The following is a 27,456-nucleotide window of genomic DNA, read 5'->3' as shown; positions in this document are numbered from 1 at the left end:
TTTCTGATCACATCCGATCGCTCCACGACCGGACCTCCGGCTTGCGTTTGCGACGTGCGCAAATTGATTGCAATGAAGATTTATGACATTTTAAATGGATATGCTTTGTGATAAATCTACCGACGCGCGGAGGACCGGTCGCGGGGGGGGAGGGTCGAAGAAAGAAAATACACTGTTTGATTACAAGGACGCAGTGCGGATTCTGCGGAACCGCTCGAGAGGTGGCGCCATCGAGTTCTGTGTTCAAGTGGCAAACAGCAAAAGAAGAGAGAGTGAAATGATGTTGGTTTCTTGCTTCCCGGCGAATGGCCAGTAGCCAAGCAGTTGTCCATTTGGTTGGCAAATGTACAGCAAAATACGTAAACGGAGCGTTCCAGGTCGAAGGGGGATAAACTCGATGTCGAACGTCGAAAAATGGTGCAGTAATTATTCGGCAAAAGCGCATCACTGCAATTCGCGAAACAAACGATGACGCTGAGAGCGTACGCCACTTGAGCCCCCGATGTCTGAAGTAGTCGGTAGGGATGAGTCGGAACGCCGAGAAATTCGAGATTGAGGCCAAATGAAAATTCCTTCGCCATTTTGCAATCAACCACCCGCCGGCCGGGAACTCGAAGGAAGTGCCAATGAAAGGGGGGTGGGAGTTGAACATGAACTTGGCAGACTTGGCGCAAACGAGATGCGCGCTTGAAAGTGAAATGGATTTCGTGATTGTCGGTCATTCGTTGTTTCTCTTCCCTCCGTTGATTTTTCCCCCCCGCTTCATGCATGTTTGACATGCTGGCTTCTATGTTTCTTCCTTTCGGGAGTTCGGCGGACGAAAGAGAAAGGCGTTTCGGAGCGAAGGAATTCGCTCGTGATGCGTTCGTGTGATTCGGATGAAAGTGCCCCGGCGTAAAGGTCGTGTTCTGTTTTCTTCTTCCGTCACGACGGAGGTGGACGTTTAATTTCTCGGTGGATCTCAAGCCGTAACTTTCGATCCAAACTCTCTTTTGCCTCAATGCTATTTCCGAACTACATCCAAGCATTCATAAACTAGCGATTTTATGCAGACATGGTTTTCTAGGCTGCTCAGTTTGATAGAGGAACGTTTCGCTGAACCCTTTTTACGCCGCCTGATATCCTAGTTAATTAAATCAATTATTAACAGCTAATTACAGGCGGCTCAGATGGAGCACAGTCACGCGTATGGCGCTGAATCACGGACCGGAAATCTGGTGTTTAACGGTGACAAATGGTGGGAGCATTCGCTTGTGATTAATCAGATCGGAACAGGATGCTGGCAAGGCCAACTCCTTGAGATACCCTTAATATATTTTGTCGATAGAAGTTTAAGACGGATGGTTATTCGTAGGCAAGTACTTTCTGAACGACAAAGTAATCGTGAATCACTAGAGCGTGTTGTAACCGTTGCTATAGTAGCAAGCAATAAGTGGAACGCAGAAACATGCCTCAAATCCGGTGTCGTCTACGGATGGTAGGAAGGAATTTAAACTTCAGAACCGCATCACTTTCACCATGGTAACCAATTGGATGGAACGCAGTAAAGTTAGAGTGGAGACTTTGGGGCAAATCCGAGACATCGCAAGGCAGTTGCAGAGAAATAGAAACGGACAACATTACTTGAATTCCCGAGACCCAGACTTTCCTCTAAGGACCAACTCACTCGCCATGCTCTTTAGTTCTAAAGACTCGGAAATGAAATGGAAACCAAGTTTGTTGATTCTTTGAGTAGAACGCAACAATTACCCTTCCCTCTTTTGGACATTGTGAAGAAAACTGGGACTTAGTCCAATCTAAGAGCTCCCTTTAGTTTAACTTTGCCCCGGGCGGATGGCTGGAGTCCGTCTGCCGCCAGCGAGGGATACTGTTTTGTGGTGCTACTCTTTCCACTGGGATATGGTAAGAGAGACGGTCCCATATTCGGTTGCACTTTGGAGTTGGAAGGGTTGCTGAATGGAAAACCACAGAAGCTCCAGTCCGTATACGCCTAGGAGGCTGTGCAGCGAGCGTACTGTTGACTGTGGAGTTGGGGACACGTTTGTAATTATGATACGAGTTTGCGCTTCACTCAGCTAGATTCCTAGCTGCTGGCTGGGCACTTTTCGGCTTATGAATACCGCTGACGGTGGAAATTCTGACAGTTACGGTTCACGGTGTCAGCAGACAGAAAGAGGCTTGGTTGCTAAGAGCGAATGACGAGACAATTCCCGCCACTTTTTCAGTAGCAGCAAACAGGAAAAGGTTGGGCTGAAAAATTGCACAAAGACGCCACAGCAAAACTCAGGATGCCGCAAAATTCCTTAGCACCGGAGAAGAGCGAAAGCAAATGAGTCAAATAATTATCGCCATGCAGGGCATGCAATCCGGAAGAGGCCTCGAAGGAAAGGAGGAACCAAGGTACGGGGAAACGTTGCGGTTGTCTCTGATGTCATCCGTACGTGACTTTTTAGTGTTTATATTTTCATTTCGACTGCATTACCACCACCCGGGTGTTGGTCCCCGCGTGTCCTGGAAGGGTAGAATAAGGTAAGGGCGAAAAGGGAAAGACCCTGAAACGGTTGGCCTTTGCCAGAAGACATCTTTGCTGTCGCCGGGAGCCTGTGCGAACGCTGCAGAAAACGCCTCATCCAGTGTTGCTGTTTCTTGAATGCAGGTTATGAAAAACGTGAAGGTCTCCCTGTCGTCTCCCTACTCCATTCCAACGCTGCCCTTCGATAAGTCTTATTCAAATACTTGAGCAAAAATAAATGAATAACTTCCTGGCCCGGGGAACAAAGGTACGGCGTGCTGGTTTTGCTGCTGACATACGCATGCCCATTCCGATGTTATAAGGGTGCTGTTTGCTGAAGGATAGAGATTTTTGCGAACATCTGTCGCTGTTGTCAAGGCCGGGTGAGAGGTAGAGAGTTTTTCGCAAGTCGTAGCCTTACGAAGGTAGAATTAAAAGACCTGGTTGGAATATTCCAGGAAACAAATGCAAATAATGTAGCGAGACGATTTAGACGAAGGCTTTTAGTGGATTAGGCATTTAATATCGTCTCTGTTTTCGCAGCACAAAACATGGGCAAGGGGACTAATTTGGGACAGATTGACTACGCAATTTGGACGCATCTGTTCATCGGTGATGATGAAGACAATATTACATCAGGGTCGTTTTGGAAACATACACCCTTAAAGAACGTGAGAAAATACCACAGAATAGGTCAACCTGCAATAGAAATATGATCAGAATCCGAAAAGAATATCGTATTGCAATGGAAATCGAAAGGATTCGTATCCAATTCACGAATAGTGATAAAGGCCAGATTACATGGTTCGTACTCGTAAAAGAGATTTCGGTGCAACTTGTTCCTTCGAATCATCGTTTCCTCCGATAGCATTTCGAATCCTTGAGCAATCCATACCACAAACGCTGGGCTGTTAAGGAAACATGATCACGTGCAGCCATCCATTGTAAAATGAGTCGTCCAACGAAGGAGGAAGTCCTTCAATTGCAGCTTGTCCGTAGCAGTATCTGACATTGATTCCTTTCCTCGAGGCTGACCAATGGCTCTGTTTGATCCCTTCCGAAACGGCTTAATCCTAGTCTCCGGCTTTACTTCCACACGGTCGCACTAACGAATCTTCTCTCTTTTTTGGTTTCTTTGCAGGTAAGCTCCGTTTGACATTCAGAGGTCTCGCTTGCGGTTGATAATGAAGGAAATCGTCTTCGACCTTCGAGGAACGTTCGGCGTGCGGGTGTCATAATCATTACCCGGGTCGTGGATTATCTTTCTTCGCAAACGTAGTTTGGGGCGGCTGCATTGTCTGCAAATTGCCGTGATCTGCTTTCCCTGTTCACGGCATTTCGACAGAGGCGCATGTTGAAGGGCTTGCGGGCAATCAGCAGTGAAAGTTAAAAAAAAAGGCCCGAAAGAAAAGGCACAAGCGCAGATGAGCAGAACAATTATGGAAAGTAATGGCAAAAAGTGCAGTTCCTGCAAGAAGATAATCATTGTCTGGCGAAGGGATAAGTATGGTAGCCATCTCAAGATCCTTGTGAGGGAGATTAATTTCACTTTTTTACGATATTGCTTGCAGGGGACACACTGTTTTTGTGAAAACCACAAATCCGGTTCCATCTCGTTGTAAGATTGGCTCGAATGGAGGTCAATGTCAAAGCAAAATGGTGCGAAATGGCGTGCGGTAGAAATTGGCACATACTCCATTCCTTCCGAGAAGGCCCTGAGGTATTTGAGATGGTTACCAGAGATACAAAAAAACCATCGTTACCGCTTTGAGCTTGCGTGGATGACGTGATTTCTTTCCCGTTTTCTTACAGCGACTTAATCATTGATGAGAAAAGACAAATGAGTAAACTTGACGGATGAAATTTTAATGACACATGGTCCCGTATTACTCCCCAATAATGAAGATGTTCGGATTAACCCGGTCGATTCTTGCTGTCGTGTATGTGTTTTGCTGTGCAAGTCGGTCCAGAAATCAGAACCCGGCGGAAGCGGTGCTGTCATGTTGGGCTTGACAAAACCCTTACCGGTGTCCCTTAGCGCGGGGTCGTCGGTGACACACGACACGACATCTCGACGGGCGTTTGCAGCGGGACTAATTAATCAACACTCAAACTAAACCACCAACCAACCAACCGACCCGGTAGCGGAAGAATGGACGAAAGGGCCTTTTGGGTATCACATTTTTAGGGACCTATTTTTAGAGGTTATGAATGCTAACGACCCCAGCTCCGATGAGGGTTCCGAAGGGGGGGGGGGGGGGGGGTTTTCCTCCAGGTAACCGATACTGGGAACGAGTTTGTGGAGCATTAGGTGCTCGATGTTTAGAACCCTTTGGATTCTTGAGGAAGCCAACCCGGGTGTAAGTTTACGGCAAGCGTTAATTTTTCCTCAAATGATAAAACCCTTCAAAGGCGAGACCTTAGGACGGGAAAGTAATTTGAGATCCGTCTGAGTGTGGTTTCGTTCAGATTGGTTCGCTTGAGGAATGTTTTGAGATGTTCATTTTATTGACACCTCTCTTACACTTCTTGGATGGCGCAACATCGATGGTGTTGGCCGAATGTTAGTAAATAAGTTATTTATACGGCGACGAACGGCATTAAAATTATATTTGAAATGTGTCACAACATTATGGGTGGGAGGGAAAAGTGGAAAGTGTGCAATTTTAGGGTCCCCAAAAGTTTGTTATGGCTTCTGTCGAACGAAATCGGCCGAATTCATTAAATTTAAACATCCAACTAACGTTCCTCGCCGCCTCTCGATCATTTGGACGAGAAGGCAAGTGGCTGAGGAAAATCAGAACGTCGTGTAGTCAAAGAAGCGAACGAGTGAGCGGGGAAGAATGAAACGAGCGATCGGGAGAATGAATTTCGTTTTCTATATTTTCACACTTCCACGGTCTAGTTGGAGATTTTCGTGGAACTATTTTCGGCAAACCGGAGGAGGAATGTTTCGTCGAGTGCCGTTAGCAATGCGTCGCCTCGGGGCATAAAAAAAGTTTAATACCTCTTTTCACTTACTCGTCAAGTGCATGCATGCTTGGCGGCGATGCGTTTTCTTCTCTCGGTGGCGTCATAAAAACGCTCGTCACATCACGCAAACCAGACGGAACCAGATACATCATCGCAGTGTGGATGTTGTTGGACGGGATTTGTGTGTTATTTTTTCGGTGTCTCAGATTGTTGATAAATTCCTCCTCGGTTCGGTTGCTTGGCGTGTAAAGTTTCGTCGTTAAAATTCACAGGATTTTTCGATCTACTTGTCCGGTATGTTCGTCGGGTATTAACTGAACTGGAGAATGCCAGTGACAGTATCTAGAAAAGAAGACCAAGCACTCCGGGCCATATTTTTCTGTTTACATAAACTAAAATTAATAAACGAATTGTATGTCAAACTCAATTCCGTTCCGTTCGACGAGTTGGGTATTTTGTTTCCCAACCGGATGGTGAGAGGGGGAGACTTGAACAACAACATGTTTCCGACAGATTTGTGCGATTTCTGTCCTCCCCGCGCGCAAGATGTTTGTTGTGATTGTTTTGGAAAGCGTTTTAAATAAATCGTAAAGCAAGGATTCGAAATTACGTGTAAATAAAGTTTAATTACACCATCCGGGTAGGGGGCACTTGACATATTTGGATAATCGAGAAGATGGTGTGCGCTTTTACGGTGGGGTTTTTCACGATCCTCCCGCCAACCAAAGCACCATCGGTGCAGGAACACATGCCGGAACGGAAGCTGCAAGGAGAAAGAGAGAGAATAAATTTAAATTTGTCGTAAAAAGCGACAGACGAAATGAGCCTTGAACGTGTGATGATATATTGCCGCGGCGTACACCGGTTTTGGGGGGGAAAATGTAACCATTTCCCGTGCCCAACTCGTTGGCAGAGCATTTTTTCCCGTTTTGGAGCCCTTTGAGTGCTTGGCTTGAACAGTCTGTCTGCCTTTCTCAATTAGTCACGGAATGTGTGTAGGCTCTTTTCCTGGATTTCCTCATTAAGATGTACGATAATATGCAGCATTTCCCAAACCACAAGCTCTACAGTCATATGCTCCTGAATGGGGAAAAAATTTCCGCTAGACGACGCGTTTATGCTCCATGTCACAGATTTGAAGCATGTTCTGGTCTTTCCCCAGTTGCTTTCTCCGTTTCTGATGGAAAATTCGAGGCTACACTTTTCACTACCCCTTTCCGTAGCCATGGCTTGTGCTCTTGAACCGTACTTTTTCGGAACAAAGTTCAAAGATGCCCTGCATTGTTTATGTACCAACATTTTCTACACCTCTTCAAGTGCTGCAAGAAGCATGCGAGGGAAAATTTCGGCTCGGAAATGCGGAACGGGGGTTTGTTTATGTTTCGACGCTGATGTTGTTATTTTCCACTTTCACTCTCGATCGACCACACGGAGGAGGGAAGTTTCGGGTAGAAGAATCGTCTCCTCCCCCCTTTTAACTCCCTTGGCACACATCGATCCCCCTTTGCTAGGAGATGCACGCGTCACCATGCAGCAGCACGAAGAACGGCTGCGCAGTCATTAATAAATTATGTGAAATTATAAAACGTACAAATAAACATCGTTTCCATGTGGTTCCAGAAGTGGCCTTGGGAAAGGGATTTTCCGGCCAAAAACCACACGAACGAAGGGAGCGTTCGTACGGCAGAGTCCTGATAACACAAACGGTGCCAAAGAATCTCGGCCAAAACAGAAGCAATCGCATCCAATCCTGCAGTTTTAATGCGGAAATACGGCAATCCTTCGCCTCGGATGTCGGAATGACTTTAAAGCCATGCCATTTGTGTAGGTTTCCTGCCACCGCAATCGGGTTCGGTCCCGTTCGTTTTTGCGCCACAAAAATAATGAACTTAATTAAAAGTCGACGAGATTGTAAATTGCGCCACCATTTGCGTGACACCCACAGGCGCTATGCTGCGAATGCTCCCCGTTGGCCTGCGGCATCTTTTCGAACTATTTTCCTTGCAGAGCAGGAGTAGGTGTTTGGTGGTTGGTTTTTTTCCCCCCAAGACTTTCCTTCCGCGAGCAAAGAACAACCGTGCAATCGGAAGATTAGTTTAATTTAAAGTTTCTGATAGAAGGGTTGGGAGAACGCGGCCGATGGGGAGGGGGCACGGGGTAGGGAGCGCGGGAAAGAATTAATGGGTAGATTATAAATTAAGCACCGTTCCCTCTCCGATTGGGTCTGGCGGTTTTTCGCTCCCGGCCAAGTTTGCCTCGAGATTGCATTAATCTGACCTTGACCGGCGGGTGGGAAAAACTGGGTGGGATGGAAAAAAACTAACTCTTTCCCCTTCGAAGGTGCTGCCCGACACGGGAGAAGTTATTGAACTATCACGTCGGAACTGGCCGGTAGTCGTTACGCGTTTCTCGACACCACATTACTGTCCCGGGGAACGTATGGACTTGGCATTGACCGCCCGGCGGCCCTTCGCCTTCGCTGACCATGGAGAGCGATTTTTCTTGCGTCTACAACATCCCCCGGCATGCTGCCGGGTTACGGAACGTTTGAAGTTTCGATTCGATGAGTCCATTTTTAGATCGCGCCCGGCTGGTCGATGTGTTGGTCAATGTTAGGGTCAATGTTGGGGACTATGTAGGGCCAATATAAACTCTGGGTAGTTCGGTTGCCTGCGTCGATGTGTGTGTGTAAATGTTGGTGCGGAAAATGCTTCACAGAAAGTTGATGTTTTGACTTCAGAAAATATGAAAATAGCTTCTTGTCGTGGTCTCTTGTGTTTTGCTTGTCTTTATTTTGATGCCCGTGCGCTCATTAATATTGTCATAAATAATGTACGCGAGTTTAGTTGCCAAGGGGATTGTTTATTTATTTAGCTCGAATTTCAAACCCCAAGAATTAAGGCGGGGGAGGAAACACTAAAGAAAACATCAATTTTCCGCCCTTTTGTGATGCAATTTCAAGAAACCTTTTGAGTACCTTAAAGAGTCGACAATCTTCGTCGTTGAGAAAGGCATGCCGAAGGGTGAGAGTGGGTCGGTTTTTTTTCCTCCTATTTCACTTTTCTTCAGTGCACTTTCAAAAGATTCCAGTAAAACAAGACGGACGAGGAAGGAACAGGAAGGAAATGAAAATCAAGCGGAAATTCTATTATTTCAGCTCTGGCGCAAGAAAAACAATACAGGATGCATTGGTTTGGTGTGGGACAGGGTAGGAAGTGGTGGTTTGCGCTGCCACGAGACACATACCACTTTGGGGAAGGTGGATGGAAGCGTCCTGAAGGGTGGGGATGGAAAAAATATGTCATTATCTTTGGACCGTCTGGTGCGTCGCAAGGAGAGGGAACTCGAAGCCGGGCGACCTTATAAAAACCCCATCGAAGCTAGAGGAAACCCGGAGACCACACGCGCCATTTTCCCGACGCTTCTTTGTTCTACCCGGGCCCGGCCTCTGATGGGTTGGTAAACTTCTGTCATTGTAGAATCAGGCGGCACCGTAGCGAACAAAGATAAATACCTTCCAGGGCTGCCGAGAGAGAGAGAGAGAGAGGCCGGCGTCGGGAAAGTGTCCCCAGGAGCGCCAACGCGAATAGCGACGCTCCATCCTTCCGTCCGGAATGCACATTGAGGAGCTGGGAATGAGATTTAAATCGAATGGCGAACTCCGGAAGGGAGGTTTTGAAATTAAATCCTTCCCACTCGAACGGCTTGGGGAAATCCTCTCCTGAAGAAAAGCTTTTCATTCTGGGAAGGAAGCGAAAAGAATGTTATGTTTCCACTTTTCATCTACGTCCTTAGGATGTTTTATTAAAAGTCTTGAAATAAGACGGAGGTGCTCTGAGGAATAATGTTACTGAAAAGGAATCACAATAAAATGAAATCGCTTCCGGGGAGCTCTTAAAGTCAAGTCTCGTTGTTATCGTTTCCGGATGTAGGCCAATGGAACGGATAGGCGTAAAGTTTTCCACGGAGATGTCTCTCGAGAGGAAGCGTTAGCTGAAGGCCTCAAGTCTGGAACATCAACAACCACCACCGCATCGATAAGGAATAAGAAAGAATGTATGTGACAGAAAACGCAAACTTTTTTGCAGAAACATTTATTGAGCTGCTTTTCCGGGCTGTGGGTGGCCAATCAAAGATTTCCTTTCCTAGTTTCCGTGAGGCAAAAAAAAAACCAAGGAGACACTGAAAGATAAACTAGTTTTCCAGAGGGGTTTTGTGTGAAAAGTTTTTCTCCGCCCGTTTCGTAAACCGGACGAAATGTTCGGGCGTTTGTGGCGATTCTGGGGCTTCGGGTTTACTTTGATTTGTTACGGTGTGTTCTGAGGGAGGAAGAAAGGAGGAGGAAGGAAACTAAAGTTTTATTGCCCGACCGGAAAACGGAACAACAAAGCCCCCGGTGGTGGTCGTGGCCTTATGTTGTTTGCTTTCCCGAGAAGTTCAACTAGTAATTCCCGTCTTTTCTCCGGTTTGACGTTTTTCTGGAAAAGATAATAAATGGAAACGTTGGAGAAGTTTTCTTGAGCAGTTTGTGCGGCTTTTTTTTGGGGTGTTGGAAAAGATTAAAATAGTAATGTTTTTTACACCACAATCATCACCGTACGGGAGCAAAAACATATTGTGACACAAAGTGATCGTATGGTTGATGCTACGTGGAAATCTTTTTCCCGCTCTCCTTACGTAAATTGATGGTTATTTATGGCCTTCAAAATGAAACATACCTGAAAGGCGTGTGACATCGGAATTTCCCCGATATTTTCGAACGTTTGTCCTTTATGTTGTCTTCAAGCAACAGGTGCTTTTAGCAAACACATGCTTAGCCTACAAGCAACCTCGTGTCAACGGATGCATGCTTTCATCTTGTCCTTCCTAATGGTGGCCACAACTTTGGTCAAATATTTACAAATTTTCACGAGCATCGCGATGCCGAACACGATCTGGATCGAACCAACTGTGACTGTGAGTTGTTTTGCTTCGGGACCCGCGTGTTGATTGGGATCGTGGTTTTCCGGCCGTGGGAAGATTAAAGTGGGATTAAAAATTATGTGATGATGTTTCAAGGACACGCACGCGTGTTGGGGGAGTTTGATCGTGAGCGAGCGTTTTTCGTGCAGCGGAGGTGGAAATGGGATGAAACATAAATTGCACAACATTGCTTGGGACTCACCGGATTCGGTTTCAGTCTTCGAAGATCGCATCTTCGAACGAAGGTTTTGGGTGTTAATTTAGCCCCATTTTCCCCATGTCCCTACCCCATTGCCATCGGGAAAGGAGTGAAGTAACACGCGGGAACGGTTTTCTTCTGCGACGGCTGTCTCTTAGGAGACGCGGGATTGCAATTAGACGCTGGCGAAGAAGGGCCTTCCCGGCTCGAGCCGACGGTTTGTTCTGCGTGTTCCACTTTTAGGTCAATGTGAGCCCGAGACCGCGATGAGGAATCTCTTACCGTATTTTTTTTTCATTCCTCCCCCCCGGCGCACTAATTGGGTCATAGATCAAGGGGCTGGATTTTCTAGATTTTCTATCATGTCATGGGCCCGTCGTCCGATCGGTTGCGATACCGCGGGAAAGAAAAAAGGGAAAAAGATGTGACGACCTACGATGTTAGATTTAGTCCCGAATAAATCAAGAGTTGTTTTGCTTCAGTTTTACAGATCATCTTGAATCGCTTTCTCTTGCCGTAGGTTTGTTTACTTGACTTAAATGTTGTTGAGATCGAGGAAGAGTAGTTCATATTATTGTGCAGGGTTTCGATCCATATAGTGGAATGTTTCAATAGGTAGAGAGAACATTTTAAAAGCATAGGGGATATTTTCAACCGGTTGCAAAGCTCCCCGGTGGATTTGCACTATTCCCCTGGCTGTCTGAAACATTCCTCTATATGGTTGCAAAGTTGGCTCAACCGATTGAAAATATCCCCTATGCTGTTAAAATGTTCTCTCTACCTATTGAAACATTCCACTATGCCTTTAAAATGTTCTCTCTACCTATTGAAACATTCCATTATATGAATCGAAACCCTCTATGTTATTGATAAAGCTGTGTAAGAAACTAGAAGGAGATTTTTCACTTGCACCATTTTACAATCGATTTTTACTCCTCAATCAACACTTTCAAATCAAACCACACTTCAAAGTGAAGCGGCGTTTGGCAAAATGTTGATGGAAGAATTTAATTTCACACGTCCAAAATAAAAAGCCAGCTCGACTAAATTGCGAGACGAGTGATGTTTGGTAGAAACATATTTTCCCTCAAACATTGTAGAGGTGCTTTTTTATCAGTGTGAGTGATGTGTATCAACCAGTGGCCACTATTTCGGCCCGGAGTACTCAGACGCAGCAACAAATTGATTCAATTACGCTCCAGTCTCCGGAAAAGTTCATCGTCACCGTCGCCGGTTGGAAAACGTCACATTTTCCACAATTTTATGTTCGACTCGCATCATCAAAATTGTGTTTCAAACTAACGTCCCTCGAGCAACGATGACCGGAGGAAAACGTAGTATGAAGGGAAAGGGGGGACTTATTTTACAGTAATTTAATGTGACTGAGGTTGTAGCTCGGACCATGTTTTTTTTGTCGTTTTCCGTTCTGGGTGTGGAATTTCTCAAGAACGAGAACCGTCCGGAATGTGTTGCCCCCTCCCCGCTCGTGTCCGGCATGCTGCAAACAGCGCACGAGAGCCAATCCGGAAGAGAATAATTTGTTTGTATTGTCATTGGTCCCGGTTGGACGTTCGGGCGCGCGTTTTGGGTCGTACTCTTCCACTTAGGAAAAGCTGTTGGATGATGAGTCCGATGGGGTTTCCGAAAGGGAAAAGCGGTGCTCTTCTGCGTTTGGGACAGCAGCTTCCATCGTCGTCGTAACATGCTCGGTTACAACGGAATGATTTGGACAACTGGCCACATCACATGCAACGTTTTTCTTCCATGCTCCAACCCGGCTTTTCCCCTAAGGAAAAATGTCGTTTTTCTGTTCGTCCGTTCGTGAGTTTGTGCTCATGGAACCAATTTTCTACTGTGCCTGAACGGTTGCATATGTCTCCAGGATCACGAAGGCACTTCGTGACGCTGGGTGTGTGTGTGTTGTTATGGAATTGGTACCCTATTTCCGGTGTTTGGGTGCTTTGTTCTCGCGCCGGCCGATGTCCTTCGTTGTCCGTGTAGGTTTTCCTCCGTGGGGCCACATATTTTCTCGCAAATGTAATGAATTTAATTTCGTCCAACTTCCTCCGAGAACGGTCCATGTTGCATCTGGCACGGCTTGAATCGGGGTTGTTCCGGGGCTCTCTACTGGTCGTGGTTCACTTGGCAAACTATCATTAGGTCCGACGTTCATCCTCGCAGGACACGCCGAAGCTTCTCACAGTGGACCGGTAAATTTATGAAATTCAATTTACCACCCCTTGGACACCCATTCGATGGGAGTTTTATCCTTTCCCGGGGCCCGGAACATAAGCCTCTCTCGTTTTAGGCAAGGTTTTTGATGATTTACGACATTTTAGTTCGAGTGGATGTAGCCATTGGGAGGCCGGAAATCGGCTGGAAATGGATGGCCCTGTCTTGCTCTGAGACTGGAGGAGTCTTTATTCCCTTTTTTCCCCCAGACGGACGGTAATGTGTGTTCTGTGGAAAAACAAAACTTTTGAAAGCATCTTCCCACAACTTTGACCATAACGTTAGCATCGTTCGATCGACGTGTGGTGTGTGTGTTTATTGCGTGATCCATAGCCCGATATTTCTCTCCAACCATTGTAGTTAACTGCTAGAGAAGTCAATGAATGTTGTACGCGCGAGTGTTTTCCTTCATTCCAATGCCCGGACCGTGGGATTGTTCACCTCATTTCGCCCTGAACTTAATTTTTCACTCCCAAATTGTACACGGGGCCGGCCGTTTCTTTCAACAGCGCCATGATCATCAATTACACGGACGGCGGTAAAGTTAATTTACGGAGAGATTAAATAACTCCCGTACACGCATGTCGGTCGGTCGTCGGGTGGTTGTAGTTCTTAGATGGTTTCTCTCCCCCCCCCCCCCCCCCCCCCCATTTCCGCCTTCGGCCGAATTCAATTGCGTGCTATTTTGGTCATCATGATGGCAGTAAAAACGGCGGTGCTTCAATCTTTTATGGTCGCACGTCGTTTTTTTCCTCCCTCGTCGATCGAAGAACGAAGGTCCGGTCCATTTTTATTTGCCATTTTCAACCCCGCAAAGGCCGCATTTTGTTTTTGTCTCCTGTCTTTTGGGTTTCGATGCAGTGTCGTAAAATCTGGTCCGTGGTTTTCTCAGCCGTTTTGGTCGCACGCGCGGTGGTGTGCGAATTTTTCACGCGCGAAAGTAAAACAAAACTCACGGGAAAATTCACGCAATTAAGCGAAGATCGCGCCCCGATGCGGCTTTGTATTTTTTTAAATGTTTGTCTTCAGCGGGATCGTCGCTGGTAGCTCGTAAAAGATCGCCTTGGAGTCGCCCGTGCCATGGAACCGACGCGTCGGTTTTCCCGTGAAAAACGCTGAAAAACACTCCCAACAAAACGGTTGTGATTTCCCTCCCCACTCCCCACAAGCGATGGTTCCGGTGGCACAGATTCCTTTCGAGATTGAAAGCGATTTTTATGTTTCTCCTTTCGATGTTTTTCCTCCCCTCCCCGCTCCTTCCCTTGGCCATGGTCTCCTGTAGCAAACATTCCACCCTTTGCCTTAATTAACTCACTGCGGCGGAAATGCTGAATTTACGATTCTTCATGGAACTGTAGCGACGATTTTCGATCGAACGGCTCTTTACGGCGTGATCGTGCCGTCTCTCTTCTCTGTCAGGGTTCGGATGAAAATGGATGGAAAAACATCAACAAACACCGAATCAAACGATCGGGAACGGGAGCAAACATTGGTTGTTGCACATTAAAATTGTTTGCGATCCGATAGCGATATCTGCGATGGTCTGGTGTGAGGATCGTTTGATCACTATGTTGGTGTTTGGGAAATTATCGAGCATACGAGGGGGAGGGAAGAAGGTATAATGGACGTGGTGGGAGATCGCTTGAAGCTGCTGAATATCGTGACGCGTGACAGGATGATCCTTCTCATGGTTGGGTCAGGAAAGTTAGGTGTGGAAAATTCCAAACCGATAAGCTTGGCTGCCTCTTAAGACAAATCCTGAAGGGCAATTACTGCCCGTTTTGGCGAGCTTCTGTCAGAGGGAGTTGAGCTTAAACATTTCGCACCTTGAAACGCGGTGTGTAAGTCGACAGCTTGTTCGTGAGAAGCCTAGAGATTGAGGAAAATTCGCAACTGGAAGTAAAGTGCAAGGCCAACGTAGAAGAAATCGTCTCGGTGCTCGTAAGTTTTACTGCACGTCGACGTAATGCAGCTTCTAATGGTGTCTGGCAGTGTCTAGATTGCCGAGACCGGATAATGACCAGCCGACAAAGTGCTTTCTCTCGATTAACACCATTCTGTGTTTCTCTCGTTTTTCTTCACGTTCCGCCCCGGGGTGGCACATCTTCGGGCCGGCCGGAAGGAAAGTGTATGTAACATAAAACTGTTACGACTCGGCTTTCCGGCGAGAGGACTGCTTTAGTACGTGCCAAACCGAACCGTGTGGCGTGCTGTTTGTGGTGTTGAGTTGAGATTGAGTTTTTACCCACCGTAAAGCACCAAAGTAGCACCGTACTTTTTACAACTTCAATGATACATTGCCTTAATACAGTATAACAAGATGTGTTAAATAGCGTGGGATACTCACTTTTGTTTCCGACGGAATAATACGCATACGCTAACTTTTTTATTTTTTTCGGTTAAAGACGTCCTCCTAAAGACCGAACTTTCCCATACATAGCCGACTCCTACACCCACCTGGGGGGAACTGGGAGGAAAGCCGGCACCTTTTGAAACCCATTCCAAAAAACGCCACAAACTGGGCCGCACTTAGCACTCCTCTCACGCACCATAATGTCTGGCTTAAAGATGGACTTTGATTGGGGGGAGGGAAAGGGTACCTGGGGTGGGAATAATTCACATTCAGCGTCACCTGTCAGAGTTTGAAGATACAACACGGGTTGATGCGGGCGCGAACAAGAATGGTGTGTGTGCGCGCGCGCTCGAAAATGGCAGGAACGCAAATTCCAAAATAAACAGTTCCAGTACGCGCAACAAATGGGCAAAATAAAACCAATTGCGGCGGGACGTAAAACCGGGTAGGTGTTGTTCTGGCGGAGAGAACACGGGTAGGGAAATTGGAAGCGAAATGCAAACCGTTATAAAATAAATTCTAGGCTAAATACCATAAATTACGATGCAAATTTATTCTGGATCCCTCGGCTTGCCTTTTGCGGAGTTCGCGTGTAATGGTCTTACACTTCGGGTAAGACTTATTCGTGTCGGCGTGTTGGGAATGTTGGGTAGGCAACACTGTTGTCTGTTGTGTCTCAGCTCCAAAAAGTTTTCGACAAAGCGTTAAGCAGGGCTGAGTGTTATGGTAGGTTCAGAAATAAAGACGCCCGTGGAGAGAAGATTTTTATATCTAGAACGAACTCACCTTAATTGCTTATCACGACCATTGAGCCCACCCCGTCGTGAGGTATTCGAGTATCCCGGAGTTTCTGAAAAATAATCTTAACCTAGCTTGGGGTCTATCGTGCTGCTTCTTTCGTCCGCCGTTTCTGTACTTGACACGCTGCTGATGGCTGCCATCGCTTGTCTTGTCCGGGCCTAAGCTACTGGGCGTTAACGCACGACGCCCTCCAGGTTCGCAATCCGTCGAGTTAAATTTGCTCCTGTTCCGTGTTTGCTATCTTACTACCCCGGGTTGTAATGGTCGTTAGCCACTCAACTCTTTTTCTAGCTGCTGCAGCTTCTGCGGAATCCATCATTATCATACGGCCTCAGGCCCCATCAACCGGGTGCATCAGAAGGCCCTGGTTTTCGAAGAACCCAGAACAAGAACACAGCGTTCGTGTTTGGTTCTAACGGTTCAATCGCTACGATCGCGCGGATCTTGTTCCTCTTTGATGCACGTGATGCCCGCCTAGAGTGCGCCGGTACTTAGCATAAACTGGGGCTGCACGATTTACAATGGATCGGTTTGTTCGCTGGCACGCTGATCCATCGATGGATATATGTTTGTAGACGCTAATGGAGGGTAGACTTCCCCCTCGGCTAGCTTGTTCTGGAAGCAAACGTGGGGCTGGGCTATGCAACCAGTGTTGGAAGCAGAACAAGCACACTACTAGCGTTTATTAATCGTTCTCGATAATCAGAGGGAAAACCTAGAAACTCCCGTTAGATCGATCGCTTGTGTGCTATGGAAGCAGACTCGCAGTGAGAGCGGCGCGAACTCCATCTCATCCATCCCCATGGGATACAATACAATGTTAATAATTGGAGGCTATGTGTTGCTCCACTACCGACTCGACGATGCAGCGATGTACAAATGAATGGTTCGTTGCAGACCGCAGACTTTTCTAACCGCAACGATATGGTTGTCATCGACTGATTCGGTATGGATTTAATGTAATGTGGTTCAACGTACCCATACTAGAGTATTACTTAGTAGTCTGGTCTTGTCTTCAACGGAAATATAAGTTATTAAATCAGGATATAATCATCAATAAATGTTTTCAAATTATGGAAGTTCTTGTATCTCGGTTTAGGTCTCAATTAATCTACTACTTCTAATGATCTTCTACTAATAATGAACTAATCACTTCACGCACACAATACAATAACGACTCGTACCCCTTCATCGATGCATAATGCATTTCTTGGTCGGGTTATTATGCCTGATGTAACTCGTTTTCACACTTCTGTGTTTATTTTCATCTCTGCTGATATTTGTCTTACTACTTTGGCCTCATAGCGTAGCTCGGAATGTTTTTACGTCGCCGCGCATTTTGTCTCTTTACCAACGCCTTTTGGTTGCGTCAGAGGTGAAAACAATTGAATTGATTTCGGTTGGAACTGGATGACTTCAAACCCACCCAGTGGTCGTTGAATTTTCTATCTTCTCCCTTTTCAGCAGCATTGGAATGGATGCACAGGCCGAGAAATGCTGTGAAGTTATGATAATTATGTTGTTATATTACGCTGTTTTAATGTACTCTCGCTGGCAACAGGTTAAGTGTACTCAAAAGATTGAGGGTCTTTTTCTGTGGCTTTAGTTGAAGATCCATTGGAGGACCCCTGCACGCCCTCGGACTTGACCAACCTGAACCGGGACGTGTTGCGCAAGTAGCGAACATACTTGAATGTCGTTTCCCGTGGCTATTAGGTCTCAGGAGTCTGTCACGTTGTTTAGCTATTCAAACGCGACTGGTCCAACTCCACTGTGGTTAGACATGGCACTCGTCAATCAGTTTGTCGATATTAATTACAGCAGAGCGCATGTATGATCTAAGAGAGTCCCCGGCCGATACTTGACGCAATCGGCTGGTCAGATGATTAATGAGATTTAATTACAATAACCGTTCCCTGCCAGCCAGCTTGTTGTGGTCTCATGATGTTAGTCATACTCTTTGCAGTGGGTGACAGGAGTGAACAGCTTTGAGTAATGCGAAATTATTCTTTAGCGGAAGGGCTTTATAATAACCCACCAAAGTCGAGGCAATTGTTAATGCTTGTTTTTAAGTCTAAATTTGTCGGAAGTGAAATACTTGAGTCGGGTACAGTACGAGCTATAATAAAACTCGCCCATGAAGAGCTCAAGTGCCTTTGTGCAAATAGAACGTCCGGTTTCGGGGGATTGTAGTTTAGCAACAAACTTTTTCTCAAAATGTTGCTCCGAAGGCGTGTTAAATGAAGAAAATGAAAACAAGGTAGACGATGCGAAAGCTAAAGCCAGACACCACTCACCTATTGTGCAGGAGATTGTTCGCACATCCGGTGTAAACTCTTCGTCCTTCGGGAAATGGAAGAAAAAAATGGGAAAACACTGCTTGGGGTGAGACGATAAAAGCATCGCCCGCTTGTAAGCAGCCGTGGAAGTTGTGGAATATTGTTTTCGCAGATAGAAGAACAACAGGAAAAAAACCTTTGCGAACTGCACTCGCCCAGTCAGTTTGGATTAAAAGCACAGCACCGTGAAGCGCAAACATGAAACTCTTGTGACCAGCGACAATGGAAAAGCAACAACACGAGGGACAAGAGAAAACCTCGCGCAGTATCCACCACTCGACAACCATTCGCCATATCTCTTGCGCGTATTTTCCACACCGAAGATCCGGCACAAGCCGAGCATTAATGTTTCGCTTTCATCTAACGCCGCTTGTTTTGTTCTCTTCCCCTTTCTCGTTGCAGCGATCATGATGCACTTCTTCTTCCTGGCGGCGTTCTTCTGGCTCAACACGATGTGCTTCAATATCTGGTGGACCTTCCGGTAAGTCGACCCGTCGACGAGAGGGACATTATTTTTCAATTTTCTCCTGCTGTCGTTGGGTCCGTGGAGGATGTTTTTCCTCTCCATGAAGTCGTTAATGATGGTTGGTGGAAATTTTCCTGCAAAAAAAAAGGTCCTTCAAGCAGCGCACAGAGGCAGCAGAGGAGGCATTTACCAAATCATCAAACTAATTGACAGTCGGGGCCACCGTCCATCCAGGATACGGACTAAAATCTCTCCTCGAGTCCGTCACGGTCCCTTGGTGACGGTGTATTAAAGGAACGGGCGTTAGAAGAACGCTTATTGCCAATGCAAATTCACTCCGACCGGGCCAGACGTTCCGGAACGAATCCCAGTAAGCTGTGCTTTGCAGTGAACTATTTTCCAACCAGGCGCGAAAAGTTTGACTACCCGGATCATGGGATTTGTCGATAGGTTTCGGTAAAATGCATACCCCGTCGAGGATAACTTTCTACCCCACGAGTCATCCAACCGTACGGAGACGAAATGCAATTAGGGCAAACTTTCGGCAAGGTATTCGGCACACAAACCCCTCCTAAGTTGCATCGACGGCTTCATCGGCTTCGACGTCATTTGGGTGCAATGAAGGATGAAAACAGGAACCCGTATGGGTTCCGCGATTGATGGTGGCTTATTAGAGGAACGTCAGAATGAAGTGGAAGGATCGTCTTTCGTCCTCGCGGAAATGATGGCGCAAAGTTTGGGAGAAGTTTCTCTCTGTTTGTAGCGTGCATGATTGGATTTTAAACATATCAAGTTGCATATTTTAAAGTGACGGAAACGAGGGAGAAGTTTTCAGGAAAGTTTCGTTGCAAGACGCCCTCTTCGAAGTTAGGTTCGATTATCCTATCATCTGGTATCAGCGATTAGTCATTCTTGTTTGTAAAGTTATTTAATTCAAAAGTATATGGAATGATGTATCGTTATAACATGAAGTGGGGGAGAAATTTACAACAATCTTTCATTAATCGATGTTGATCTTATCACTTGTTGTTTCCGATGATCTACTCTTGGAGCATACTTTGGCATGAAGACATTGGTTACAGCAGTGAAAACAGCCTTACTGCCTTTTTGTTGTCTCTATCCACGCTACCAACTTGAGTTCAATTTTCCTTTTACGTCAGAACTGAAAGAATTGTAACAATATTATCGATCTACATCTAAGGAACACTTTATTCCGCTCGCAGGGCTTACTTGCACTTCTCGTTGAAGGTTTGTGCACGGTTATGAAATTCCTTACCCCAACATGATTTGCAGAATTTGAGCTGATCTCGTTTCGATTGGTCTTGGTGGCGGTCTTGTGTGCAAGATCGCGGTCAAAATGTAGAGCTACAGTGCAAAATGACAGTGCTAGAAAAGAACGTGTATCTCGCCATGAGTTTGCAACATTTGAGCCTCGAAGAGAACGACAATGGTTACTTGGCGTGGCGTGGCTTGGCGTGGCTCCGATTGTTTTTCCGCAACCGGTGGCTGTCGTCGAGAACTATTCGCTTTAGAGGGCGATCCTGGCGAGAGCGCTCTCAATCTCAATCAACAAATGACAAAGCCGATCGAAAGGCTACTTACAGGTACGTCAGGGCTTCCGTCTGGGTGAAGGTATTGTTGACGAAGGCACTCTCTTAATGTCCCATGCTCTTGCCGCCTGATGGCCTACGGCCATTAAACGTGAATACTATGAATGCGGAAGATAGCCGAGCGTCCGATAAAGCGGACAACGTTTCGTCAAGGTCGTGTGGAGATCGGATACCTCGCTGGTCCCGGACAATCCCCCTCCCCTGTTGGGGCACCGATCGGGGGAACATAAAGATCTAGTTCTATTTCCAGTTTTCATCCGACCGCAGACCAGGTGGCCAACGGTAGCGGTAGCGCTTGGCCAAAACGGGTGAGACTCTTGAGATATTCAAAAGCGGGAGTTCAACTCTATTTGTTGCCGCAAAGGCTTCGATCTTCGTTCGCTCGCGCCCTGCTCCGCCACGAAGTTCACTGCTCCAGGGCATTCAAGGCGACTCAAGGACGCCCACCTTGTCCTGTGTGTGTGTGAGGTGGCTGCGTCGTGCGCGAGTGGTTCGAAACAAAACAAAAATGTGGCATTCTACGCCTTTATGGGCGCGAGAGATGGTCGTTAACGAGATGTTTCTTCAAACCCCAACGTCGTCCCGGTGTTCGCAGCAGTCAACTAGAGAGGGTGGGCATTCGATCAGCATTTGAACGAGATGTGTGTAGTGTTCTGCATTCTATTACACAGTGGTATCAGGTTCCTATCGGAGGTGGTTAAAAAAGTCGATTAAGATGTTTGGACTTCCACTTTGAAAGTGCTATAGGAGAAGAAAAAGGACGTTCTAAATCCTCTCTAAAATTTCATTTGGAAAGAAGTTAAATGTTTCTATAGTTCATTGTAACTTTGCTCTCTCTTGAAGTACAATCATGAACTGCAAACTTCATCTTTCCGATGTTATCAAACTTCACGATTGATCGGTAAGGCAAAAGGTATCGCTTGACGTACGCTGCTGAAGTCTGATCGCGAAACGTCGATCGAATATCGTCCACGTTAGACGCAATGATTGACAAAAGCTGTCGGGCGAGTGCCTGAGTACTTGCAATTAAATTGGATCGGTGATTTAAATTGAATAGGAGTCGCGATGCAGGCGATGAAGATGATAACAATCTCGGGGGAAATTATTCAGCAAAGAATTCTAGTTGGCGTTCGTTGTTTTTTTTCTTTTCTAGAGAGATGCAGTAAACAAGGCCATAGTCTGTTCACATTTTCTTTAGAATATTTGTCTCGCCACTGAAGATGCAACAGTGTTGCAACCTTTTGTGGAATGCACACAGAAAAAAATAAATGCACATGCTAATATGGAAAATGGGATCTTTTCCATCGCCAAACAAAGCGGCAAGCAAAGCAAGAGGGAAGAATTCAAACAAACAGCGTTCCTAGCGTAAATGTTTACATTATGAGTTTCCAGTTTCTTTCGCTTTTGCAAACCGAAAAATGATATCCTTTCCCTACGCGAAACGTTACCGATACGTCGAAGATGGAGCCCGGTTTTTGTTTGCCATTCATAAATTTAGATTGACTGTGCGTGTTCGCCAAAGTTCTCGAAGGGCCACGGTCTTGCTAGCGCTGTTTGCACAAACAGCACTTCCTTCCTGCATTGCACACGTGCACGTGCATGGCTGTCAAAGGATGCTTTTTACCCGTGGCAACCGTCCGCCATCCCACGCTGATTGGCCACCGAAGAGTTGATGGATGTTGGAAGCGATTGGTTTGCTTTGGAAAGTCTGCACGTCTGCCTGGCGTCGTCGTCTTCTATTGTGTTCACCATCGATGGGGTTGAGTGGCGACTTTGGAGGACCACCAGAGGACCGTACCTTTTGTTGAGCCGCGTTGTGCGTGGGGAAGCGGCTTGTTCAACGATCGCGAATTGCTAGTGATATAGCGTACGGCGTAGGTGTTTCGGCGCAACAAAGACACATTTGCGATCTCTATCGAAGGGTAAATGGGGTGAGGGCAGGGGAGAGGTAAATTTGCATGGTAAACCGCCAAACTTTGAGCCGCGCGGAAATGAGACGTTTTTGAAAAGGTTCTCCCAAATTCAATGGGTTGTATAGAGGGTCGTTAGTTCATTCAGAGGCACATCTAATCTCAACCTCGGTGAAGGCGGGCGAAGAATCGAGCCACCGTCGTCGTCTCGAGGCTCCTGCTTTTGGCCACAGAATGTCGCTGAAATTGAGCGTAAAATTGACTCATTAAATATTTACCGAAACGCCGAAACAGTTGCCGTCGAGGTAACAGGTTTGACAGAGGCTACTTCTTATTGTTCCGCGCAAGGCGAAGCGAGGTAAGGTTGATCATCATTATCATGGTTTTTAAACTTTTTTGGCAACGTAAAAAAGTAAAGTCTCTCAGTAATGGAGCTTCTGTGTCACCGGTTTCGACACCAGGGTGGAAAACTAGGAACAATCCAAAGTAAGGTGATGTAATACAGAATGGCATTTTTTAGTAAGTATCAGGCATAAGTCTCAGTTGCGTAATGGCGGGACGATTCTGTACTGTGGAGAAGAATATGTTTCCTCAATTCTAAACGAGTGAATATGACCTCGTCATCGTTTCGCCAGTTTGCCTTAACTTTTGTTACCCTCCCAAAGGAAAGACCGGAATTCGACAATGGGAGCTATCGGATACGTTTTGCTCTATCGATCGATATGGTATATCGACCAACAAGTGTTCATTTTCAGGATACTTGGTTCACTAAGCAATCGTGAACGTTGAAAGTTATCTATCGATATAGCAGTGGATAAAACGGCTGTCAAACGCGAACAAATTTGTCGAGTAGTTGCTATATCGATAGATATTGCTATCGCGAACGCTAAAAGATGAACCCTATCGATCGATATACTATCCACTGCTATGGACCAGTCGATAGCGAGTTAAAAGATCATTTTTAATGATGATACACTAAAAAATCAACACGAATCCACAATAACTAACACCAGTGAGCATCACAATTCCTTATTTCTAGCAAAATCACTGATTTTATTGATTATTTCTTTTCATCTGATTTCATCTGTTTACCAAATGTATCACTTGAGCAGTAAAAAAAGGATACTTGGATCCAGCTGGATGACGATTGTCTTCCATGCGATTTTTACATCCATAGAAAAGTAGCTAATTAGCAGCCAGAAAACTGGTTGCCTTATCGACCGATAGATTTATATCGACCGATACAGAAAAAGCGTACGCGATGCAAAATTCTAGTAGATAACTTTATCGACCGATAAAAATGCATCGATCGATTGGTGAAACCTACTTCGTTCGCGATAGGCATCAATGGTTCCAAAAGCCGTTTGTCATGCAAAGAGGTAATTAAGAACTCGAAAGCGGATCTACGTGAGTGAACAATCCAGTTTTTTCGGCAACGCTTCATAAAGAATGATGAATAAATAAGTTCGTTAGGATATGTATAGAAATTAGAATAATAGAGTAAAATACTCATGAATTCCAGAAGTGAGTCGGAAGCAACGAATCTTTTGAACAAATTCAATCGACAACACGTCTCAATTCCCATTCCTTTAACTGGGAGTTGCTTCGTGCCTTCGTATCTAATCGTGTTTTGTTGGATAATATTTGAATAGTCCGTTAGCTAAACATCAAATATGAACCTTTTGAGCTTCTGGAGATGCTGCTGCACCTTTCGGGGCACGAGGTTGACCTTTTACCGGGAGCCACCAAGTGTGTGTGTACTTTCCCCCGGGCCGGGGGAAACTCATGGAACGCGTCTGATTAGTTCAAGACGTAAGCAGTCGGGTTAAAGAAAAGGTAGACAAGGTTTAAAAGGTCCCACGAGGGGCAGGTATGCACTATCATCGCTCGCTTCCACGGGTGACTTCCTGGGGCGGTCCTAGGGAACCTACGGAGACCAACCACCTATAGGGCAACGGCAGCAGCAACACCAGCAGTAGATAAAATGAGCAAATGTTTACTCCCTGTGCTCCATGGGCGAGGAAGAAGATGACTGAGACCGTCTCCGGCGACTGTGGAGAAGTAAAAATAAATATTGTACCATGAATTATGAGCTTATATCTGGACAAACATGGCACAGAGCACAGTGCGCACACACACACTCACACTCGCCTTTTGAGTGTTCTGTTTTTGAGTCAAGTGCATGGGTTTTGCGCTGACTTTCCCCAAAACCGGCGGGTGGTTGGTTGTTGAATAATTTTTCATCGATTTTTCTGAAGGAACTAAATCATCGACTAACATTTCTCGTGTGTCGCGAGGGAACATGGGTGAGATTTACATGCTCACTTCCATCTTTTTTTTTTGTTTTGTTGCCGTGATATTCTTCCCAAAACATTTAAGTCGATGACCTCTCTCGTGGACTTTGATTGCGTGAGGGTTTTTCTGTTTGGCTTAATTTTCCTACCCCGCGCGGAAACGGAAAAGGGCAGCCGGGTTGTAACGGTTAGGAGTTCATGTTTTTTCTTTTCTTTTCCAAGTCTTAAGCGAAGATAAAACAAAGCGGGATATAGTGACCATCCCCTCACGGGAAGTGAACATCCGCTAATCCCGCCACCATCATGGAGGAAGACATGACTCACGAGACGGGCGGAGGTGGAGACATGGGGTGTGTGGGATCTTGACATTGGGGAAAATATAAAATCGAGCATCGCACCGCGGGAAAAGTGACAGTCGTCGTCGTCGGCAGATGATCTTGTTCGATCGAGCGTCCGACCGCCACCAACAACACCCCCTTTTTCCCCGAGGTCCCGATGTTCGCCGGGAAACGTCTTCCACGTGGAACATGCTCAAACATGAGTCTACACGCGTGTGATAAATGGGAATGCATTAATCTTTTCGATTCCCGACGCCACCATCGGCTTCCCAACCGTCTCCACTTTCCTTCCCGCTCGCTGCTCACTCGACCGTCAAAGAGCTCGTATTTATGTGGCCCTTTTCAAATCCGGTGGATTATGGCGTCCCCGATGGTGATGGCCCGAGAAAGATGGAGGCAGGATGCAACATAGTTTTCGTTCGATCCGACCACCGTACGCAATCTGTTGAAAAGCGTGTGATTTGTGATGATGACGGTGATGAGACGACATTTTAGTGATCTCGCAGCACTTTTTCCCCCAACATTGTCACCACCCCCGGGGGCGACGGGCGCGTGGGGGAGGGGCGAACGATCATGGGATCGCTCGTGAACAAAGCAGATGGGTTTCCTCTAATAATGTTGCACCTTTGACCGGTGCGTCGAAAACGCAAATCTTTCCCATCGGAGCGCTTTAAATTATGGATTAAAAAGAAGAAAAAGTGAAACAAGGGTTCACGCACTGTGACACATTGTGATGCAAATTGTAAAGATGTGTGTGTGGGGAAATTCGAAGCTGCTTTCGTAGATCTTAGAATAAGTTTTCTCACACTCCCTTTGGAGGTTGGGGTTATTCATTGGAACAAAATGCAGATGATGTGACGATTTCAAATGGTGTGAACTACGACGAATGGGTTCATACATAAATTTAACGATAATTTGAAGAAATGTGTAAGCTGTGGTTTTCATTACTCAGTTTTAACTGAAACCTAGAAAAGTTTGGAACAAAAGTTTAGTACAAAAGTGTATCGAATTGTATGTTAATTCTTTTTGGTGGTTGTGTTTTGCGCTTCGCCTCAGTATGGTGGACTGTGGAATGTCAGCAATGTGAAAATCGGTTGTAAACCAATGCCGTCGCCTCTTGTACGGCTTCTCCACCCTCCCCTTTTCTTCCCTTCTACTCCGCGCAAACCTTGCGTTTGAATATGATGCAAACAACAAAGCAAGTACCGGTTCACTCTCCCATCCTTTCCGCACTTCGAAATGCATTCGACTGCACTCGCGTGCACTTTTGCTGCACAGCAAATTGCATTCGCTCTCCCTCTCTCTTTCTCTCTCTCTCTTTCGGCGCTTGTCAAACAGCTGCTTTTGCCCGATGGCATTTAATTACAAGCAGTCGGATGAAAATAATTCACCACTTCGATCATTAACCAGTACGTGCGGCGGGGTGTTGAGGCGAGGGGTTTTGTATCAATGTGGAGTCATTTGAAACCACTCGAACAGATGGCACCACCCTGCATCCCTTTCTCTACGCCGCTCCACCGCCCCCGCCCTTCGAAGGGTAGGGTTTTCATCCATGTGAAATGACACACCACCATATCCAACCCCCCGAGCACATGTGGAATGGAGTTGTGAGGTCGCGTAGCGGCGGATGGATGGTCGACAGACGCGCCATTGAATAACTAGATACCTTATGCGTTTGCCCCTTCCCCCTTCCCTCGGCCCCCTTTTTTCATCGATATCCCAAACCGAACTCAAACCACAGCCACAGTCCTGTCGTCGACATTTTGGTTTGGTTTGGTCCGCGAGAAGCTGAGACACACCCCGTGTGTGATCGCTGTTTATGCTGGTGGCCGTAGCCATCTCCATTCGGTTCACCCGCTGCATATGATTACTATCAGTGCTGTGGCTCCGGCAGCATACAAACACACTCACTCCCCATTTCCCTAGCCGGTGCAGTAAATAATTATTCGATAGATGGACTACATTGATCTACCCAACGACAACTGGCTTTATGACCGTTCAAATGGCGACTATTCATAAATGTGGGATGGAAATGTCTCCATTCACCCTGGGGACTCTAAAAGAACGAAACAGGTGGTACGAAAACAAAAAGAAAATTCGTTGGAACTAAGGAAAAATCCAGAGGAAGGCTATTTCCATTAGAAAATAAACTTGACAATCACCTTCATTCCAACCACCTGGGATAAATGAATGGGTGGGAAAAAAAGTATATTTGCATACGAGAGAACGATGCTCGATGGCAGCTCGTGATGCTGTTTTTAATTATCGATCCGACCACAAGGCCAACTGTCATCTTGCATCATTGCCGCCCCATCGTCACCGGCTTAATCGTCCGTCGACGCCATCCTCGCGATCTGCATCTCCACAAATACATCGCACTCCATGGAATGCGTATATAGAGGCCGCGCGCGCGCGCAACCCTATCTGCGATCAGCTAAGCCAATAAAGATCACCCAGAGCATTGGAT

General features: G+C 46.2%; 1 protein-coding gene across 2 annotated transcripts in view; it reads left to right on the top strand.

Moving 5' to 3' along the window:
• LOC131281379 (probable G-protein coupled receptor Mth-like 1) overlaps positions 1-27,456 on the top strand; it is a 135,006-nt gene that overhangs the window by 42,105 nt on the left and 65,445 nt on the right. For both annotated transcript variants that reach the window (XM_058310708.1, XM_058310707.1), the window contains exon 3: positions 18,774-18,852. In XM_058310708.1, the coding sequence (XP_058166691.1) occupies positions 18,774-18,852 (79 nt within the window). The remainder of the gene's footprint in view (positions 1-18,773; positions 18,853-27,456) is intronic.

The sequence above is a fragment of the Anopheles ziemanni genome, chromosome 2 (assembly GCF_943734765.1).
Source record: "Anopheles ziemanni chromosome 2, idAnoZiCoDA_A2_x.2, whole genome shotgun sequence".
NCBI classification, from domain to species: Eukaryota; Metazoa; Arthropoda; class Insecta; order Diptera; family Culicidae; genus Anopheles; species Anopheles ziemanni.
Note: the sequence above shows the minus strand (reverse complement) of the source record. Positions and strands in the feature narration are given on the sequence as shown.